This window comes from Pararge aegeria, chromosome 9 (genome assembly GCF_905163445.1).
Source record: "Pararge aegeria chromosome 9, ilParAegt1.1, whole genome shotgun sequence".
NCBI lineage: Eukaryota > Metazoa > Arthropoda > Insecta > Lepidoptera > Nymphalidae > Pararge > Pararge aegeria.
The window spans coordinates 4467066-4480404 of record NC_053188.1 but is presented as its reverse complement, the minus strand read 5'-3'; the positions used below and the strand labels follow the sequence as shown (position 1 = coordinate 4480404).

Below are 13339 nucleotides of genomic sequence, written 5' to 3'. Positions count from 1 at the left end.
CAATGGATACGATGTCCAATATAACTTTGCTGAGGAAAAAGTTTTATGCTTCCGCCGACTTCAAGAATCTGACTGATATGAGTGGTGTTGAGGTAAGTGTAACCTACTATTCCTTTGAAGCTAGTTTATCATCACCCTCAGGTCATCACGTTGCACTGTTGGGAACAGGTCTGCTCCCTCATTCATCATCATCAGCATCATCACTATCCCATTAACGACTCACCTCAAGCAAGCCAAGTGCTATTTAATTGAAACGCGCATAACTCCGAGAAAAGTTAGACGTTCCCTTGTGAAACGGTTCTAGTTAGGTCTAGTAAAAGATGGAACACGTAATCACAAATTTATTTAGGGTAACAAGGTCAGCGGTCGTGGGTGAAAGGGCCCGTCAATTAGTTCGCTTCCAAATTCTGTAGTGGGCGAGTACTGCCCTTGTAGCCGTTGATTGCGTGGCCCAGAAGGAACAGGCGAAGACGAGGTGGTCTACAGCTGCACCCGGAGATCGGCGTCGGAGGTGACGTCGACAACAACAGGGAGTCTTGAGACTTGAGACTTGAGGCGAGGCAGGCGAAGACGAGGTGGTCTTCAGCTGCACCCGGAGATCGGCGTCGGAGGTGACGTCGACAACAACAGGGAGTCTTGAGACTTGAGACTTGAGGCGAGGCAGGCGAAGACGAGGTGGTCTTCAGCTGCACCCGGAGATCGGCGTCGGAGGTGACGTCGACAACAGTAGAGAGTCGAACCCGGAACTTGGGTTTGAACTCGAACTTGAAGCGAGGAACTCGAAACTCGAACTTGAACTCGAAACTCGAAACTCGAACTTGAGACTCGAAACTCGAACCCTGGAATTTTCGTCCAGCGTGTAAAAAATAATTCCGCTTCAACTCGTCTGATTGCGAACACGTGGCTCAGCTAAGCGGCAAGCACTGCGCAAGATGGCGGATGCGTTGTTCACAATCAGACGGAGTTTACATTATGAGAGCGTGAGAAGCATTAAAATAAAACAAAAGACATTAAGACTAATATTAATTAAAAGATAGCAAATAGCAAAAGGTACGTGAGGTTATTAGCAAAATACAGAGAACTACTATAGTATGAGAATCTGGGAATTTATCGAAATAGGAAACTTAATTATAAAAAAAATAGGAATTAAAACATTTAGATGAAATTTTAACAAAGAATATGCAAGGATTAAGCCAAATATGATCGATTGCATGGGTCAATGTGCGAGAACAAAGAACAAAGGCAACGAGCGCAATGGCCGACCCGCATGCGTGTAATTTACCTAATTAAAAGATATTCTAACGTCTAAACTTTAAGGAATCGTTCAACACTTACCCGATACACGGGGTTTAGATCGAGGGTAAGTATCCCTAAGGTCTAAGGATAACAAAACAGCGATCAAGTGAGAGTCGTAAGAAAAATAACGCGGCGGCGGCCGCACAGCGGCCGCGCGGCGTCCAGCCTCTAGCAGAGACCTGGGCGACTGACGAGCCGTGCGAAGTTAGAAAGCCGCGAGCGCGGTTGGTCCCCGCGCACCGCTCCCCTCGCGCCGGGATACCAGTTTCGCGACATTTCGGAAGATTGCCCGCGCGCAAATTCCAACAATATTATTATAAAATTTATGTAACGTAATTAAATAGACATTTATTACGTTACACTTGTCGGGGACCGTACTCGGTCCCCCCGCAAGAGAAGCCGACGCCTTACTCACTAGGCTATCACCGCTTACCACTCTCTCATCGGACAGAGATATTTCAAGTTTAGACTACACTTCTGCAATGCCTCTAAGTCTTTGGGCAATAGCGTAGAAGAAGCATTTGAATTTTTGTCTTCGTGCCTTCCTCAATTATAATTTTTAATAAAACCTTGAATGATATTGGTGCCAATACCTTTGTTCATAAATCTCTAGAATAAATCAAAAGGCATTAAAACAGGGCTTTGCTATTCTTGTTAAAGTAAAGGAAGAAAGGAATCAGCATAAATTTAGTTTTGATTAGAGATTTGTATACAACTAAACTGACCTTTTTACTATTCTTATACTCAATTCGCCTGTTTCTTTGACGGACTGACGAACGCGTGTATTTACTCGCACAGCTCAAAAAACGTAGGTCATTTTACTTAATATATACCTACCTACCTAAAAATCATGTAGCAGACTTAGTCCTCTGATTATTTAAGATTTGTAATTCCCTACAAGAATTATATTCTTAGTTACTTTGTTTTTCCCTTAATTATACATCCAAAAAAAGGCCACTAGGTCATTACTTTACTGAAAGAAATGGTTTTATTAATCCATTTTTTTCTTCTAATGACTCCTTCCTTGTTAAAATAAAGGGCCATTTAATGTTCCGCTTCGAGGAAAAGAATTTAATTTTGGGAGTTATTGGAAATGGTTTCTGAACTCCTTTGATGCTGTTACTAAGGTGTCCTGGATAATTAGGTACATAAAAGAGCGTCTGTTGGTTTTCCTTTGAAGGACAGTCAAAGGCTAATGGTTGAATTCAAATGGAATATTTGCTGTTTTAACCCCCGACGCAAAATCGACCGGGTGTTATAAGTTTGGTGTGGCTTTGTGTGTGTCTGTCCGTGGCATCTTATTTGAAAAGTGAGCGCAGGGAGCAAGGTTTGATTAAAATCGGTCCAAGATGGCCGCTACCACATATTGGCGGTATATATATTTTTTTACAACTCCCGCAATATGGGTCTCACATGAAAGGGCTTGGCTTGAGTGTGGATTAGTTGACTCACACGCCTTTGAGAAGCAAGTGATATTTGAATTACTCATAACACACATAACTAAGAAAAATTAGGTACATTAATTAGGTAACTTAGGTATTCGAACTCGGCCTCTCGAAAGTGAAGCAGGACGTACTTCTGCTGTCACCGCTACCTAAAGTATTTAGTTACACTTAAATAAATCTAATGTTTTTTTGTGACTTGTCTTTTTTACTTATAAATTTCACAGCTTCTTTTGAATATTGAATCATCATATCAACTCATTACCGGCCCACTACAAAGCCCGGGTCTCCTACAATAAGAAGGGGTTAAGGCCGTAGTCCACCACGCTGGCCCAGTACGGATTGGTGGACTCTCAGGCAGTAAGGAACATTATGTAGAACTCTCAGGCATGCAGGTTTCCTCACGTTGTTTTCCTTCAATATTGAATGCTTTCAATCTATTCTAGCAACGCTCCGCGGTGTAACATTGGTCAAGGGCGATATTGTCTGTCTGCTTATATGATGTAAAAATATGAATGTCCCAATAAACCATCCGTGGAAATTCAATGTTTATACTGTAATAAGAGTAACCTATGTACTGTCCGTAAAAATCAAGTCGATTGGCGGCTTAGTTGGGGCGCGTGAAGGAAGGACCAACAAAATAAACACACTTGCACATCTATAATTTTAAGTATGGATATTTAGATATTTATGCGTGGAAAATTTATGCTTTAACTCCTCTTAAACTACACAACGGATTTTAATGCGGCTTTATACTAATATATAAAGCCGAAGAGTTTGTTTGTTTACTTTAACCCCATGAACCCAGGAACTACTGGTCCGATTTGAAAATCTTTCAGTTTCTTTCAGTTTCATTGGATAGCCCATTCATCGAGGAAGGCTATATTATATCATCAAAGACCAATAGGAGCATAGCACCAACGAAGAATGTTTCAAAATTGGGTTTTTTCCCCTTTAGACAGCTTGTGCTGCGTACGCTGCCTAAACGGTTAAAGTTTCCAAAAAGTCAAGTGTCATAAAGTTACTTCCCTTTAAAAGGTCTAAAAAAGTCCGCGACTGAATGTCTCTCTTTAAAGGTTGACTTTTACGCAGACGAGAGGGACCGCTAGCTAGAATTGTGTGTTTGTTTCTTACGCTTTCACGCAAAAACTACTGTCCTATAACGATGACTATTTTTTGTAAGTGATAGGAGGATCTGAGACTGGTCAGACAGTTCTATTCAGATATTGTTTATGCGAATAGATTTTTTTTTTATATAAAGAATACACAACTTAAAAATTTCAGTACAACTACACCTAAATTTAATGTCCATGTGTCTCAAAAAACAAAAACAAATGCAGACGAAGTTGCGGGCAATAGCTAGTATAGATATATAACAAAGTTTTTACGTAAGTAAAAAAAAGAACATTTTGTAACCAAGTCTCCAAAATATAAATGTACGTGGCAGTAACTTCACTCTTTTTGTCTAATTTAGACTCGTAAGAAGCCGGGGCGGGTCGCTAGTAATGTATAAAACATAGCCACCATTCTTTTTATGTACGAGAATATAGCTATACCTATATTTTTGGAAGGAGACACCAAGTCCCCCAGTAATTTGTTTGGCGCTTTATTGGTGCGTAGTTGGAATTTATCCTTCTCAGTTTTTCACGCGATTTTTTCCCCAGCGGAAGCTGTGACCCTTGTTTGTAATGAATGGCTATTTATTACTTCAGTGACCAGTCCTTATTTTATGAGAAAACCACATAAATCTTATGAGGCTTAATATTGAGTTCTGATTCTATAACTAGTATCTACCTATAGATGTGTTATGTGCTCGCCACGGGACATTCGCACCGCGCGTTCGAGCGTAGAGTAAAGCTAAAAGTCTAGCGACTAAAATAAATATATGATAGATAATAAATATCCCACGAATATCCCGTGGTCAACACGATACAAAGATATTAATTGAAATTTGCATCAAGAGAATGAGAACAATATAGAAGTGAGAAAATTCCAAATAACTTTGCTCCTTGACGTAGTGTTAACAATTATTTAATTATGTATGCTTCAAAACTGCGAATAGGCTGCTCGCTAAGTAAAATCCCTCGTTGTGTTTGGGATTTATCTCGGCGCTGTAACGTAAGACATTGCATTAACTTTATATTGAATAAACTTCTATTCATTATCGTCATCATATCAATCCATTAGTGGCGTGCATAGAGGGTATGCACAGGGTATGCAGATGATATAAAATGAAGAAAATCTCCAGTACGAGTTATAAAAACTTCAGGGTTAGCTTTATGTAACTCTTATAATGCCTATCCTTATATTTTTTAAAACTCGTACCTACTGGAGATTTTTTTCATTTTATATAATCTGCCCGCTTAGTGCATACCCTGATAACTGGCCCGCTACAGGACACGGGTCTTCTCCTACAATGAGAAGAGGTGAAGGCCTTAGTCCACAGTAGCGTGCATAGAGGGTATGCACAGAGTAATCAGATGATTTAAAATTGAATAAAATCTCCAGTATGAGTTATAAATACTTTAGAGTAGGATTTTCTATCCTTTAGTTTTTTATAGCTCATACTGGAGATTTTCTTCATTTTATATCATATGCATAGCCTGTGCATACCCTCTATGCACGCCACTGTTTGTCCACCACCTTAGAACATCATTTATGAATTCTCCATAATCTTCATCATTTGATACGAACTATTCGTACTATAAAATAGTAGAATTAGTGTTAAATTTTTCCTGCAAATCTATGTCAACACTAATGAACTATGTTTAGACTTTTCTAGTTTAAAGTTTCGTAAATGGACGTAATTTTTAATAATAAATGATCCCTGACCTTAGTAGTGCCGTCACTTTATAATTTGACCCCACATATCTGACTAATAATTGCAAAATGGATATACTAAGATATCTATTGGTCACTTTGAGAAGTATCCAATACGATACGAGTAGTCAATAGTAGAAATTGGTATAAAACACATAGATACAAGTCTGTATCTTTCTTTAGTGTATATTAGATCCGATTTTTGGAATAGTACCGGAGTTACCCTGGTGCTGTATTTCCAGGATATAGTTTTCCTAACATCAAGTAATTAAACAAATAAGCAAACAAATAAACAAACAGAAACTCTTTCCAAATTATACCATTAGTATAGGTTTGAACTTTCACCATACATACATACAAGTGATACACATTAAGATTACTTACTAATCGGGCCTTGCCTCACGTGCGGATATACTAATACTAGTCCTTCATACAATTCGACAGTAGTAGCTTTGTCTCTACTCTTCTCTTCTATCTGATAAATAAAGGAATGATGAGGGTATTCCTTTAATTGAGCATTGTTTGTACCTCGCGCGTATAGCGCGACGTCAACGAATGGTCGCCGCGGCCTCTTGTAGGAGCTGGAAAGAATCTCCTTAGCGCGATGTACAATAGTCGAAGTTACTAGCAGCGCCATCTCTTTTCAGCTAGCGTCAACTTTGAGTTTCTCTTTAGATATGTAGATTATTACGAATTTAAATATATATGTAATATATTTATCATACATATACAGATAGAAGTTAGATGGAATATAGTGTAACATAATATACAACATTCAGCGGTCCTAAACAAAATGACGAATGAATTATGTTGGCAACCAAAATGATACCGAGACCTTTACTTGGCACCGCTACTTTTTGCCCAAACTTTTGCAAATAAGTAAATAAGATTCATCTTCATGTGACAGATGTGGGTTTTTTGATTAAAAAACTTTTCTTAACAAAATGTACTTACCTATTCTGTTAAAAACTGTAACAAACTTATAACCATAGTTTTTTATTTATCCGTCTTTCTCGGAGCAACGATGAGTTTGTTTTCATTCATTTTGTTCAGAGTCGGATAGTGACGTTTAGTTTTAGTTCCCATGTAAAGCTTGTTAAAGATATATTTAAATAATTTACAAAGTGCCAGTTGGTTTTGTACACATACACGTACACGTAGGCTTTAGTCCGTAGTCCACCACGCTGGCCCAATGTGGATTGGAGGACTTCACACGCCTTTGAGAACATTATGGAGAACTCTCAGGCATGCAGGTATCCTCACGATGTTTTCCTTCACCCACACAAGTGATATTTTAATTAATTAAAACGCACGTAAGTTAGAGAACTTAGAGCTGCGTGCTGGGATTCGAACTTGGCGAAAGCGGCTTCAAAAAGCCAGCACTAAAATACTACATGCAAAAGATAAACCTCTGACCTATAAAATCACTGGATGTCCTTGCTTGACATGATGACAATGATTATTATACCATAAGCCAGGGGTTCCAAACCTTACTAAGCCAGCAGCGCACTAAAAAGTTAAGAAATATGTCACGGCGCACGGACTCTGTCCTAGTTAGTTAAAATAGATACTTAGATACTTGTTAGTTACTTGCGGACATCGCATGGAGAAAGGAGAACTCTTGGTGCAAACGTCTCCTCGAATGCAAGCCATGGGGAGAGAAGCGGCCCCAAGGACGACCAAAAATGCGCTGGAAGGACGACGCGATGAAAAAGGCTAAAGAAGAAGAAGAAGGTACTTGTTAGTTAGGTAGATAGGCGCAAAAATAAAACATCTGCATTATGAAATTAATAAAACCGAATAAAAAAAATAATACGTTTTAATTTTAACAAAGAATTAAGAATAATGATACTCCCCCAACAATAAGCTGAGCTTGGTGAGCTCCAAACAATTTTTCAAAGTATATCTTGCTTAAGAACAGTAGCATTATAATAAAACAAATTCGCCTTAATACGCACTCTTGTAATGCTTGGTTTTGTTGGCAAGAATCCAACCGAAGCGTGCATGTTAGTGTTTTTGTTTGTATATCCTTGCAATAGCAATTATTTATTGGTACTTCCTGTGTTATTATCTACGAGCATTTTTCTCGTAGCTCTATGTGACAAGAGTTTATACGTCGCATTGCTTTTCTCGGATCGGTTAGAGCGATGGAAAATAAGGAAAGGTAATGTGTTAATCATAGGTGGACAGCAGTTAATATTAAACTAGAAACAAGCAAATACCATGCAAAGCGTGTTAATCAAGTTTGTATTCTCATTGAAAGTAGCGGCGCTCAAGCAAAGCGGTCGAAAATGTCTTCATCGTCATACCCAGCTTATCCATGTCCTTCTTCTAGGAACAGACTTCCTCTCTCATGAAGAGGGATTAAGAGTTCACGCTGATCAAACGCATGTGCGGGCAGGAATTTTAGCCCCTGACTCTGCTGGTACTAAGTGATGATGCAGTTGAATATCGTAGCGAATTAACCTGCTAGGAGTATGCCAGTTATATTAGCTACATGCCTTGATCGGTATAGAACAAAACTGTTCTGTGGTAAGTAATCGTGTGGAAATTTTTAATGTCTCTTGCGGCAGTCGATTTTTCCTTTTTATAAGGCCCTACCACCCTACAACTCACAAGTGCCACAGTTGGTTTTTATTATACCGATAAACCGCCAAATAGATCAGCAGATTTGGAATTCGGTACACGTATTTCTTAGTGCACTTTCCCTTTACGAAGCCAGTAGGGGGAATAAGCCAGGAGGGTTCCACAATGTATGTTACGCCACATGTCTACCCGCTGATTCTTATCACTTGCACTTTTTTCCTTTTGTTTTTCTCCTCAAACTTTTCTCAACTCGTTTCTGTAGACCGTGCCGACGGTGGAATATGGTTTTACGAATAATAACATTTTTAAATAGATAACACTTTCGTCTTATAATTCTCTGGTTACTTTGATACAATTAAAGACAAATTAATTGTATCAAAGTAACCAGAGAAATTAGAAGTTGTTTCCCTTTGTATCACAAAGCAACTCCATTCTACGTTCCTTTGTACGCCATCTGTCAGTAGCATCCAGTAACGTCCAGTAACAGACATATCATTGTTTTGATGGAAGATTTTGTTAGACTTGACCTAGGCCTCCCAGTCTAAAAAGGTGGAATTTATTTTAATAACCTAGATAAATCGTTATCGTCAATTTTAATAAAACAAACTTGTATCTAAACTTCTGTCGCTGGCTGGCTGGCTAGTACCAAAAGGCAAAGTCTTTATCACCAAGCAAATTAGTGTTCCAGTATGAAGAAACTTCCATTAAGAAACTTATAAGGAAACCCATCATATGATCGACAATGGATTGCTAGATATAAGGCTTCGTCAGGGCTTTCCCAATTTTAAGGGGTCATGCTGTTTGATAACATCGACCTTAGGATGCTTGTCTGATAGTAGAGTATCTAGCAACGCTGCGTTTTACTGAGCGGAGTTAGCACGTTAGGACCCCAACGTTCATTGGTTTTCTGAGCTATGTGCCTCGCCTACTGCATTGGCCACTGCAGTTTCAAGACTCGTTCAGCTTTTAGGTCTCTCTGGTTTTTTTCTGGGTTTTATTAAACTGGCCTAACCCTACATTGCTAGTCCAAGCGCGTTTCCATCTTACACTCAGTCGAGTGCTGGCTATCAATGGATAATGGGACTTTTGATATCGTTCGAGTACTCCCCCGATAGTATCTAAGAGTAAAGAGCTAATTGCCAGCTATTTGTTAACCCACAAGAAACTGCGAATGGGAAAACTCGAAAGGAAAAACATTAAAATGGTGAATTGCACGGTTTTTACGAGATTGGTTTCTCTACTTTGTCGGAATTGCCAAGGAGTTTACATTATAATGGTTTTGTACTCTTGCATAGAATATATCATAGTACTGCCGTATCCTGGAAAATAAGCGGAAAGCCTGGCTTTCAGAAGTTTGTATGGGGACATGGATATTCGAAGTAAAGACTTTGTGAGCGGATTAATCTAAGGTTGAGCCGGATAGGTTCATAGGAAAGTTTCCTTCAGTAAATCATTAAATTGAAGTATTTCTGGTGGATACGGATAACCTCACCAATGTCCCTTGCGATAGTCGCATTTTCGACGTTATTTTTGACGTGGAAGTTCTTTGGCATTAGATTTTTGCTTTTGTCCGAGAAAGGCGTAAGACTTGTATGTTTTTCACCGAGTAATCTCCTTCGTGCCTTTTCAATCTATAACATATTTGCGAAGTACCTTGTGCCCCGTTGGCGCAGATAAAAGCCATTGAGCCATCAAAACAAGGATTGAATTGATTTATTCGAGAATTAACAGTAAAATATAAAGGTCACGTTTAGGTATATAAGAGTGAAGAAAGATATCAATATAATCTTTATATATCGCCAATGCTTGAGCGACCAGCGTCAGATACAGTTCTGTTATGTCACGTGAAGGTAACTTACAGCATCAGATTTATTTTATTTTACTTACGGCTTAATTGCATATACCCAATGGAATGAAGTTTAAGCATTTGATTTTTAAGATTGTGTGTGTGTTTATGATTTAATCTGGAAACTACACATAATGAAAGAGATCGCATTAGTCGACGGTTGGTCGGACGGTAGAAGACGGTCTTCATCATTAAGTTTATGCCATAAGTAATCACTGAGGATATGCATTGTTCTTCATAGTTTAGACTATAAATAAGCCTTAATCAATCTTATTTAAATAATAAGTAATAAGTTGTTTTGTTGAAAAATTTTAATATATTCCATAAAAAAATAATATAAATCAATTGTTAAGTGAACTGAGAAGTAAAATTGATGTTCTTACTATGAGTTAAATCTTTGTTAAACAATGAGTTATAATTTATTTACATGTTAAGACTAAAATCTGATTGTTCGTAGTCTTCATTTTGAAATCACCGACGGATAATTAAATTCAAAAGGCACTGGCATAAAACATTTTTAACCTTTTTTCCTTTTATTTGCGTCTCCGTCGTTTCGCAATAGGTTGTTGCGTGACGCATATACATTATTCAAAAAGACTATCACGCCAATAACGCTTTAGTAAAAATCTAAAAAAGTAAAATCCGAAATGCCGTAGAATCAATTCTAGTATCACAGATTTACGCTTAGTTAATGGCGAAAGACATGAAACAAAGTCAAGGGCGAGGGTTAACAAGAATTCAGAAAGTTTGGAATCGAAATCGGTTTCATGACAAATTTGTATTTTTCTTTTTAATACACGTAACTTTTCTTTAATCCGAAGGTTTCTTTGGTCTCAATAACAGGTAATTTGCCCTTTATTCAGTCTATTCCTATCTCTTAATTACATTTTGAGCAAATACCAGTAAAAGTTAGTATTATAAACATCGATCACTAATAAAACTTTTTATGATAATGAACACTGATATTTTTTCTGAGTGTAGGTAAAACCACTTTAATAAAATAACAAAATTTTATTTGTATAATGAGCATTCTATGTCTACTCTACTACTAGTAGAGTAGACATAGAATGAATCAATAATTGAAAAAACTGAAACTACAAAAACCGAATCCGGCTATGCCACGAATTTATTAAATCATAATAGCGGTCAATGTCACAAATGCTAAAGTGTTAACTCACTTTAGCATTTGTGACATTGTGCAAGTGTGACACAGGCACTAAGACCACCGTGATTATAATCAGGTAAAATCGCTAACTTCTCATCGCTGGTATTGCCAGGGAAAATTGGGTCGCCGCCGCAGGCAGGATAGTTGGGGTGAATATGACACACAGATGAGCATGTCAGTCGGAAACAACGAAATTGAATAATCGTGGTCGATGTAATAAAGTTCGAAGTCAACAACATTTCGGCCTCTTACTAATGTCGCTTCCCGATGTTATTTATTATTTAACGTAGAAAGCCAGAGAAAATAGAATCATCATCGTTTCAAATTATTATCGACCTGCTACAGGACACGGGTCTCCTCCCGCAATAAGAAGGGTTTAGGCCGCAGTCCACCACGATGGCCCAGTGCGGATTAGTGGGCTGCATACGCGTTTAAAAACTTAATGGAGAACTCTAACGCATACAGGATTCCTCACGATGCTTTCGTTCACCGTTAAAGCAAGTGATATTTTTAATTGCTTAAAATATTAGTATTTATAGGGTTAATCCCTATCCCTACTAATATTATAAATGTGAATTTAAGTTTGTTTGTTACGCTTTCACGCAAAAACTACTAAGCCGATCATCACGAAACTTTTTACACATATTCCTGAAGGTATTATAAGTAATATAGGATGCTTTTTTTATCCCGAAATTAAGCTCAGTTCTCTCGCGAGAGGGGACGAAAGTGTTTGACGATTTTACACCAGGCTTAGGTATCCTAAATACATAAAGTGCTGCCACATTTATGAGGCACATGTCTTTCGAAAAACAAAAACAAAAGCGAACGAAGTCGCGGGCAACAGCTAGTAATAAATAATAATAAAAAAACAGTCATCAATCAATCATTAAAGAACAGTCTGTCTATAAATGAAACCAGTGGAACTATATCATTATTATATCTATGGATGGAAACATCTTAAATAAATGAATTATTATAATAAATAATGAATTATAATTCATTATTTATTATAATTTTTTTTTTATTTTTTATTTATCAAATAAAGCAATTACAATAAAATGGTTAGTACAAAAGCACCGAAAAAACCGCAGAGGTTTGTCCTCGGTGCCTATCTGCAACGATTACCTAAGGTGTTAATTAGAAGAATAAGACCAGCTGTGGGAAAAACATACTGCTACATTGTAGAACGATAGGAACCAAGTAAGCCTGTAAATTTTAATTTTTAATAGTAGTAAGTACCAAAATAAATGAATATAAACAATACGAGTTACAAAAGAGTCAGCCAACTAACTTCACTAAAAAGTATTCTTTGAGTTTACACTTAATGTTTTTAATATTTACATTTTGGATCAACGTTGAAGGTAATTCGTTCATGAATCGCGGAACCAAAAAGGCGGTCGTTCGCTCACCGTGTATAGTTAGCGCGCGTAATGAGCATGCGGTTGGCCGTCATCGTCCGCTTATGTACAGTGAATGTGTAGTTCGTTTATCGAGTATCTAATTATTCTGCATTCCTCCACATGTTCCTCCCTTGACTGCAATCTCACCTGGTGGTAAGTGAAGATGCAGCCTAGTAGGTAGGTATTTAGTGCAATTGCCCCCCTAAAAGGATATTATAAATGGGGGTATATAAACAGTTCGTAAGGAAGGTCTCCAAAACTCGTAAAACAGTGAAATAGTTATTACAGTCGGCGTGAAAGTGACAGTTTTTTTATATTACTTAATCACTCATCTCATTATGTATTTATAGTAGAGTATTTGTATGTTTATATGTTTGTATATATGTATGGAATATATATTATAATTTTGTACATATCTTTAATATGTTATGTTTAATATGTACAATGTTATATGTTTTTTTAATGTTAATTTAGTTTAAAATCCTATTAATTCACTAATGTTTGTTCTATCTACTAATTTCGTATAGCATTTTCTTGTATGCCTTTGGTTGCCTGGAAGAGATCGCTATATAACGATCAGGCCGCCAAATTGTACGTTCTACTTTATTGTTCTGTTGTATTTGTATCTCTGTAAATTTTCTCTGTGGTGTACAATAAAAGTGTATTCATTCATTCATTCACTTACAATCACGAAGCGGTCACTGTCACAATCGCTGAAGTGAATAACAAACTTAGCCCATACAACGTTAAACCTTTATTGTTGTTGTTGTTTGTCTAGTATTGT

General features: G+C 37.5%; 1 protein-coding gene across 3 annotated transcripts in view; it reads left to right on the top strand.

The window, feature by feature from the left end:
• LOC120626422 (tachykinin-like peptides receptor 86C) overlaps positions 1-13339 on the top strand; it is a 73039-nt gene continuing 59700 nt past the window's right edge. Inside the window, exon 1 of one of the 3 annotated variants that reach the window (XM_039893947.1) lies at positions 1-92. In XM_039893947.1, the coding sequence (XP_039749881.1) occupies positions 3-92 (90 nt within the window). In that variant the 5' untranslated portion in view covers positions 1-2. Of the gene's footprint in view, positions 93-12615; positions 12733-13339 lie in introns of those variants that run through there. The other 2 variants (XM_039893943.1, XM_039893944.1) reach the window with 2 other exon arrangements.